This window comes from Balaenoptera borealis (assembly GCF_965194805.1).
Source record: "Balaenoptera borealis genome assembly, chromosome: 3".
Taxonomy (NCBI): domain Eukaryota; kingdom Metazoa; phylum Chordata; class Mammalia; order Artiodactyla; family Balaenopteridae; genus Balaenoptera; species Balaenoptera borealis.
Genome location: NC_138866.1, coordinates 152,352,755 through 152,361,765, shown reverse-complemented (window position 1 = coordinate 152,361,765; position 9,011 = coordinate 152,352,755). Strand labels below are relative to the sequence as shown.

Genomic DNA, 9,011 nt, shown 5'->3' with positions numbered 1-9,011 from the left:
TCAGAGAGGGAGTGAAGAGGTGTGGCTGCAGACATTGAATACAGAGCAGGAGGCGGAGTCCCTCGAATGCCAAGAAGGGCAAGCTTAGAAAATGGAGCCCTAAGGAAGTTTTCAGGGTCCAAAGCAGGGAAAGAGAGTAAAATAAGAAGTGATTTTTTTCTGATCTCAGAGGAACCTCTGGTACCTGTGCTGGCCACCGTTCTCTTCGGTAGCCACTTGCAACGCGTGGTGTTGGACAGAAATCAGAATATATTATGTGCTGACACTCTGACAAGGTGCCCAGCTATGGGTCTTCTCCTCTGGCACTGCTGTCGTGTCAGTTAGCTGCCAGAGTCTGGCCAGGTTCCTGGAGCCCTGGGTCTTAGGTAGCATTGAAAATGGCCATTTAGAGCACTCCAGTGGTTTGGCACTTCTGTAGATATATCAAGTTAAACTGAACCAGCCATGCGTCCAACCTATAAAATGTCAAAGCCCCCAGAAACCAACAGAAATAAGCTTGAGAAAGATCCCTTGAAATGCACAGCTCAAAATTGCTAGTGTTTGGGGTGAGCGGTCTTCATTTGGCCTCCTTCTGTGACCTCATTTCTCCCTCCCGATGTGTGGCTCTCACCATCCCTGAGCTGATGCCTGCCATGGTGGTGATCAACCCTGGGGCCCTTCTGAACTTTGGTCCCAAATCTCAAACTGCTGAAGGCCAGCTCCCCCAGATGTCTGCCGTGGGCTGAAATCTACAGGTCCCAGCTAGATTTTCTGTTCCTTCAAAGCCAGGCTTCCCTCTCCCTGTACCCATTCTGGGGTCGCCATTCTAGCCATTCCCCAAACTGAAGGGGCGTCTCTCATCTCTGACTTCCCTCGTTGGCTCTCTCACATCCAGTTGGGCTACTCGACCCTGTGGATTTATCTTCTGTGATATTTCTTTCTGCTTAAATCCACCCTCCCTCCCCCAAGTCTAGGCTCCTACCACCTCCCACCTGGGATTTGGGGGCACATGTGTAACTGGTCTCTCTCGCCCATCACCCCCCCCCCCACCTCTGCCGCCACTTCCATCTCATCCCATCCACCACTGCTCTGCTCCCTTTCCTAAAGCTCCACTCTGGGGTGTGCAGTGCCTCCTGTTCCCAACTCCTCCTTGGCTTCCCTTTGCTCAGCAAAAAGTTTCAAGCCACTCAGCCCGGCCACTCAAACCCTGGGCATGTCATGTCCTTCTCCCCAACAGGAGGGCTCCAGTTCACCCGGACTGGGCCCTTCTCCACCTTGATACGTCTACCTGGTTGTCCTCAAAAATGCCACCCTCATTCACTCAGTCACTCATTCAGCAAGTACTGATGAAGCATCTAGGATGGCCAGGCCCCATCCCACTGTCGAACCTTTACTCACGTGATTTCTCCATCAAGAGTTTCCTGTCCAGGGACTTCCTTGGCAGTCCAATGGTTAAGACTTCACCTTCCAATGCAGGGGGTGTGGGTTTGATCCCTGGTCGGGGAGCTAAGATCACACATGCCTCGTGGCCAAAAAATCAAAACATAAAACAGAAGCAATATTATAACAAATTCAATAAAGAGTTTAAAAATGGTCCACATCAAAAAAAAAAAAAAAGTGTCCTGTCCACCTCCTCGGTGCTGATCTAGACACAATTCCCCTCAAGGCCTCTTAATTCATAAGCCTCTGAAAGCCTCCCAAGATTATTGCTGGTCTCTGATCTCCTGCCTTTCATCCTCTTTGTTCAGACAGAGTAGATACCAACCTTTATTTTAAAAGTATCTTAGGTATACATACCGACTGCCATGTTAGAACGCAAACGCCTCCATGGTAGGAGCAGGGAGGCAAGCGTGGGCAGCGGGTAACTTTCCATCTCAGAAGCGAGAACAAATTCAAATCCTGGCTCTGCCACTTCCTGGCTGTGTGACATTGGGCCAGTTCCTTAACCTCTCTAAGCTGAGGTTCCGCATCCACAGCGGGGATTATAATGTTATAGCCTTGCCGATGTTCTCAAGAAGCTGAAATGGGATATCGCGTGTTCAGCCCCGAGCACAGCAGGAGACACACACAGTCAGCCCTCAAATTAATTGTAGTTATGATGCCTTGCTGTTATTATTGGCACCTGCTCTGCCCCCAGCTCGGCACGGGCCCTGCATGCCGTGGGAGCCCTCTGAGTGTTCGGTAGCGGTGATGAGTAGAATGAATAAAATCAGTGACACCTTTTAGAAGATACTTGGGTTTGATGAGCTAGAAAATAAGAGGACACCTCACTTTCTTATTTGGATTTGGCCAAGTAGTTTATCCTGCTTTCCCTGTATCAGCATCAGCGGTCTTAATGGTTTGGAAGGGCTCAGAGTTACACTGTATTTGAGCAAGAGCTGATGGGTCCAGTTTGCTGGTAGCTGGGAGTGTGCTCCTGGTCCCCGTGCACGTGTAGGATACACACACTCCCACTCACACACGTTGTCTCATCAGGTGCTCACACATAAACGCTCCCTGTCCTGACACCCTAACCCTTTCTCCTCCTCTTGCTTTTCCACACTGTCCCTCACTCGTGTTCTTATTTTTCCTTTTTCTTTGTCTGTTGCTCACACCCACAGCTCTTTGGCTGTTTGTTTCATGTGCACGACTCCATGGTGTTGGGATGTCCCTTTAACAAAGATGGGCGTGCCTTCTCCTTGGTGGTATGATTTTGCTGAGCGGGCGACTAAAAGGTGTTCACTACAGTCCCCTGCCTTCGGGGAACTCAGTCCAGCGGAGGAGACGGACAGACAGACAGGCAGTTACAGTTCAGTGGGACAGTGCTGGCCGCGGGCTCCGTACGCAGTCTGAAGGGGTCACGTAGATGGGCGCTGACCCGGTCTTGGTCAGGGAGCACTTCTGGAGGAAGTGACATCTATGTGGAGATCTGAGGGCCTCAAGCTAGAAGTAGAAAGTACCAGAAGACTCTAGTTATAACAGGGTTCGTGGAGAACGGAGCCCCCTTTGTTCGGGTGGAACTCAAGGACTGACAACGTACGTGATGCCAGCGGTGCTGGGCACCTTCCTGCCTCCAAACTGTGGTCCAGACGGTTCCCTTGTCCTGAAGGCCACGCAGAGGTCTCTGAAGATCACTAGAGGCTCCCACCACGTGCTTCCTGGCTTGGCTTCTTCCATCCAGAGAAGCAGTGTGGCATCAGTGGTTTCAGCCAGCTCCTAGGGGGAAGGACCCCATATCTTTTACTCCTCAGTACCAGGTAGAAATTGGTAAGAGAAAGAGGGGGCAGTGACTTCCCTGGCAGTCCAGTGGTTAAGACTCTGCACTTCCATTATAGGGGACGCAGGTTCGGTCCCTGGTCGGAGAACTAAGATCCCGCATGCCACGTGGTGCGGCAAAAAAAAGAAAAGAAAAAGAGGGGGAAGTACTATGCAGTGGTTAAGCAGAGCTTCTCTGAAGCCAGATGATAGATTTAAATGCCAGCTCCTCCCGTTAGCAGCTGTGCACCCTGGGGTAAATTACTGAGTCTTTCTGGGCTCCATTTCCTTACCTGAACAATGCGTGTTAATAATAGTAGTCATGGTATGAGGGTAAGATAAAATCATCTCTTCCTGGCATAGAAATGTTGGGTCATTTGAGTATTATCAATGTCATAAGCTTTTCCTAGTAAATTTCCCCCAGTCCAGATATTCCTTCTATTTGCTCGTGAATAACTGCATGTTGCTACCCGGGCAGAGCCCAGTGATGGAAAGCTGGTGTCTGCCCACTGGCACTGTGGGCTCTCTGATGGCATCTGTGTCTCTCTCTGGACTCCTCTGTGCCCCTCTGCAGGCAGACAGGCAGTATGACATGCCCCCGCCGCACCGACTGCCCAAGCAGCCCAAAGACGGCTTCCTGGTGGAGCAGGTGTTCAGCCCTCACCCCTACCCCGCCTCCCTCAAGGCCCACATGAAGAACAACCCTCTGTACACGGACATGCGGCTGACGGAGCTGGCGGAGGTGAAGCGGGGCCAGCCTTCCTGGACCATCGAGGAGTATTCTCGCAACGCGGGCGAGAAGGGCAAGCTGACAGCCCTGGACCTGCAGGTGAGCCTCTCACTGCCCCGGGTGGGGGGAGCCCAGCCACACCCTGGCGGATGCAGGAATGGATAGCGGATGCCCTAACCAGCCCGCTCCCTCACCTTCAGCTCCCTGGGTCCCCACCATGGAATTCTGAACCTGCATACATCGTAGAGCAGAGATTTTTCACGAGGGGATTGATATTTTGCTTATTGCTTTGTAAACATGTAGCAGTGGGAATGCTTGATCGATTGATTGATTGACTTTGGCCATCCGATTTGCTAACGATGCGTTTAAGACTCCATACCAAGTGCAGATTCTCGTATTTGCTCACAAGACCTCAGCCCAACTGTTTAATGAAACACAAGCTGATTTCTCCTTCCACATGTAGCACGTGGGATAAAAGCATATTTGTGGGAGCCGAGCTATGGATTATGTTTCCATACGGAGCAGTCCCAGGTAAGCGCCATCCCCAGAAGCTCTGTGAATACAGTTGTGGCTGGAGGGCATGTTTTCTGTTCGACCACAGGCAGGGCTGGGTTTTGGCCACTTTCATTGTGCTGGGCAGTTCCACCTGGTTCCATCCACACTGCGTCTTATCTGTGTGTCCGCATCACCTCGGGAGCACAGGAAGTACCCTGTCCCCACCTGCCAGCTAGCTTTGTGGGCAGCGAGGCTATCATCCCAACGCCACCACTCACGTACGGGTCCCAGCAGGTCCACACCACTTAAAGGGCAGTTGGAGAGATGCCAGTGGGGGGGGGGGTATGGCTAGGTCTCCCCTGAAATGGCCTCTCTCTAAAGCCAAGAGGGCTGCAGGAGGTGCAGTGCAGTGGCGAGAAAAGAAATGTGTTTTCCCGCAGTGTGGGTTCTAAGCCAGGGTTCCTTTGCTGTGTGGCCTGGAATGTTCACCTGTTTGAGCTTTGGTTCCCTCACCTGTTAAATGTCCATAATAATATCTAACTTTCAGAGTCACTGTCAGAAATGAAAATAATGTATTTAAAGTACCTGGCATTAAGAAGGCACCGAAAAGGCATTTTGGCGCTGATGAAATGATGCTGAAATCGATCAACTCTGTACGGGGCTTTTTATCACGGTCTCTCGCTCAAGGCACAGTGGCCTGCAGGCGGGAGTGATGTTGTTCATCTCAAGTTTATAAATGAGGAAATCGAGGCCCTGAGAAGCACAAGAACTTGCTGCAGGTCTGACAAGTCTAAATTCATATTGGACTATCCGGCAATAAGACTCCTGCACTTCCTCCTATGTTGCCTTTCCACCATGTCATTTTTCTGTTGATGACAGTATAGTGGAGCTTCACATCACACAAATGACTGCAGTGACATTTGTTTATGTTGGGCCCTAAATGACAGCAATTATGGGAAGGGACATCTCTGGCCAGATCTTGAGAGTCAAGTGGGTGGTGATATCAGGACCACCCCAGAGGTACTCCTGGCCCCTGTCACCTCCTGCATGTTTTGTCCCCATGCCAGCTGCATGCCACTTGACCCTTCAGGCCACGTCCTCTCCTGTCACCATCCTGCTGGCAAGCAGTCTAGATAGGATTTGCTTCTCCTGCAGGAGGGTCCCACTGCTCTGCTGTGGCTACCACACTGAAACCTGTGGGTATTAGGTTGCCACGAGCTGCAGGCGAGTCAGAAAAGGCCCAGAGGTGTGGCTCTGTGGGCAGCGAGGCTATCATCCCAACGCCACCACTCACCTGGCTGGAATAATCAATGGCTCACCAGTATCATGGGATGACCTTGACAGGAGCAGATTAATTGAATGAGTCATAGACTGAGAAACATCTTTTTAAAGTTTGGGAGGCAGAGTCTGGGAGATTTTGCTCCTACAGATACATGCAATTTTAAAGTGCCAATGTTTAGGAGCATAAAGGCAAAATTATAAAAAATAAAAGATCTTTAGATTAGAGAGCTTTAGGTGGCGTCACTTAAAAATGCAAAGGATAGTGTATCTAGTCTCACAAAAAAATATAAGACAGGAAAGAGTTTGATAGCCTTTCGAGGGTGTTTGCAGCAAAGCAGAACAGGTATCAGGAACTCGATGAAGGCAGAAAGGCACCACCTTACTTGTTTTCATCGCTTTGCAGAGACCCAGGTACTGTCTTAGGGCAGCTTCCGCATCTGGACCATCTTCTTGGGGCCCCATGGCGTCAAGATGTAAATTTACCATCAATGGCCACTTGAGGGTGCAGCAAAGGTACAGGTCCCGTTTCCATTTCCAGTGTTCAGCAGGCGTAATTAACAACCGAGGATACCCCCTGTGTCCCACTGGGTGTCGTGAGAGCTTGCGGTTATTGGAAAAAGTAATTAAAAATAATTTACTTCACAGGATGAATCCCAGCCCCTAAAGCATATCTACCTATGAAAGGAAGCCAGTTTCCTTCTGTCTGAGCTGGAGGGAACAAGACAAAATCTGATGTGTTGTTTACACACTGTTTATCTCCTTGGCCCGCCTCGGGAATATTGGGAAGAAGAGGTGGTGTTTCAGCCTCCCTGGTCAGAGCCTGTCTCCAAAGTGCCAGAGCAGGGAGAGCTGCTCCTTCAGCCTTCCACCGAAACCAGCCCACCCCTGCAGACCAGTCCCCAGCTTAATATGCCCACCTTGGCTCCCTCTCTCCCCTCTAGGGTACCCGTTAAATTGCTGAAGAGCGTTCATGTCCAGGGAAACAGACCGATCCCAAGTGCCCATGGAGGACAGAGCTGTGCTGGGGAAAGAGCTGCAGCCCAAGCATAAGGACACTTGTCCTAACAGCCGGAGCTGGGCAGTAGCAGAAGTGCCCTGGGCAACTCAGGGAGACCGTGGCTCCTGGGACTTAGCAGAAGTGCTGGAGTAGGAGTTTCTTGCAAAGTCTGAACAGACAATCCTGCATTTTAAGGAACTTTCCATCATGGAGCATGTCCTGTTTCTCATGGTGTGGGTTCTAGCAATGGCCAGCATCGCCTACCACCCCTCCCCGCCCTTCCAGATAACATGAATAATTGGAAAAGTCTTTGAACATTGTGCCTCCGTGAGGAAGGGGACCTGGGAGGATTTCAGGGACCCCGAAGTCCCATTCTCTTTTCATTATGCAACGTTGTACAGAATATTCTAGAATATTGGCAAACTCTTCTCTAAAGGGCCAGAGAGTAACTACTTTAAGACTTTGCAGGCCTTACAGTCTCCATCACAAGTGCTCAACTCTGCCAATAATTGTCTCAAGCAGCCATGGGCAACTTGTAAATGACTGGATACGGCTGTGTTTCGACAAAATATTATTTTGGGACACGGAGATTTGATTTCATATGATTTTCACATACCACTGACTATTGTTTTCCTTTTATTTTTTTTTCAATGATTTAAAAATGTGAGAACCGTTCTTAACTGGTAGGCTGTACAAAGGCAGGTGTTGGGCTGTATCTGGCCCATGGGCTGGAGTCTGCTGGCCCCTGTACTGGAAGGCCATTAGAAACAGGAGAGCAGGGACTTCCCTGGCGGTCCAGTGGGTAAGACTCTGTGCTCCCAACGCAGGGGGCCCGGGTTCTATCCCTGGTCAGGGAACTAAGATCCTGCGTGCCGCATGGCCAAAAAACAAAACAAAACAAAAACAAAGCAGGAGAGCAATAAAGCAGCCAGAGGAGTCCACGGAGTGTAGGTCGTCAGCATCCCAGCAGGAAGCAGATGGCATACTCATGGATGATGGGACTGGGAAGGAGGGGACTCTTGGCGGCGGTGTAGGCAGGGTTTAGAGCCCATGAAGCGCCCAGGGACCAGCATGAGTGAGACGCTGTTGCTGCCCTTGGATCTGAAGGCCAAGGAAAGGGAGCTGTTTCTGAAACCCACCAAGACCCACAGCTGTGAGAGCAGGTACCTGATAGAACTGTAGCCCATCAGGGAGGGAGCAGGGGGAGCTGTACCCCACTGACTGAATCCACCTGGGATGTGTCCGTATCGGCCGGTCTCCTGGGGGCACAGAGCAAGACAGAAAAGAACAGAGAATGGTTCTGAAAGGAGAGGTGGAGAATGACTAATACGGGTTAGAATAATCAATATTCCAATAACAGTACAACCGAGTTGGTTTTTTTTTTAAGTTTTGGAAGCATTTGTTTTGTAATCCTGTGTGTGTGTGTGTGTGTGTGTGTGTGTGTGTGTGTGTGTGTGTGTGTGTGTGTGTGATTTGTAACATGCCCATCTTTATGAACATTAAACAATCTGAGAAAATCTTCAAACTGGATATTTTGCTTGTGTTTCAAAGATTTAGGCGACCTCACTTGGAATTGCAATGTGTTGCTGCTTTTATGTGACAGTCACATTATTAAATGTTTGCCATAAAATGAGAACACTGCCTTTCTTTATGGAAATAGATTCTAGCCATCCACGGGGAATGGGATTCCTGGGTGATACAGGTTAAATATAATATTTCTCCTGCAGGCAGGCATTAATCTCAGGGAGGCTGGGAGACAAATGTCAGTGGGTGGGGGTCTCTCCCACTGGGGACCCTGCACCTGGCATGGGGGTGGCCTGCCACTGGTCTGTAGACCTGGCCTGTGAGCAGTGGCCTGACAGATGTTTGAAATGGAAATATTTTATGTTTTGTTTGAACTGCTTATCTGGGAGGTGCCTTTGATTTTTCAGTAGAGGCTTTACTGAAGAACTCGGAACCAAATCAGAGTAATACAATAGCCTTGCTTTAAACAGCTCTGTTCTTAGGGACCGTCAGTGGAGAATATTTTTCAGTGACTTTCCCTGCTTCCCATGCAGCAGGGCTAGCTTGTTCTTGGCCGTACGCCCTTGAGGCGTAGAGTCTTGTTTGTCTCGGCCCTATTTTGCTTGCTCCCAGGAAATCGCTGGGTTTTCCTGTGTCAAGACCATTGTGACCTGTTTTTTTAAAATATTTATTTATTTGGTTGCACTGAGTGTTAATTGTAGCAGGCGGGCTCCTTAGTTGTAACACATGGGCTCCTTAGTTGTGGCACACAAACTCTTAGTTGTGGCATGC

At 49.8% G+C, this 9,011-nt stretch overlaps 2 protein-coding genes across 6 annotated transcripts in view; one reads left to right on the top strand and one right to left on the bottom strand.

Moving 5' to 3' along the window:
• The window catches only part of BCL2A1 (BCL2 related protein A1), a 410,729-nt gene that overhangs the window by 12,581 nt on the left and 389,137 nt on the right, over positions 1 to 9,011 (bottom strand). The window lies entirely within an intron of this gene.
• Positions 1 to 9,011, top strand: part of MINAR1 (membrane integral NOTCH2 associated receptor 1) — a 43,194-nt gene that overhangs the window by 27,924 nt on the left and 6,259 nt on the right. For 2 of the 5 annotated variants that reach the window (XM_082388496.1, XM_082388495.1), the window contains exon 3: positions 3,788 to 4,042. In XM_082388496.1, the coding sequence (XP_082244622.1) occupies positions 3,788 to 4,042 (255 nt within the window). Of the gene's footprint in view, positions 1 to 3,787; positions 5,684 to 9,011 lie in introns of those variants that run through there. The other 3 variants (XR_014243484.1, XM_082388497.1, XR_014243485.1) reach the window with 3 other exon arrangements.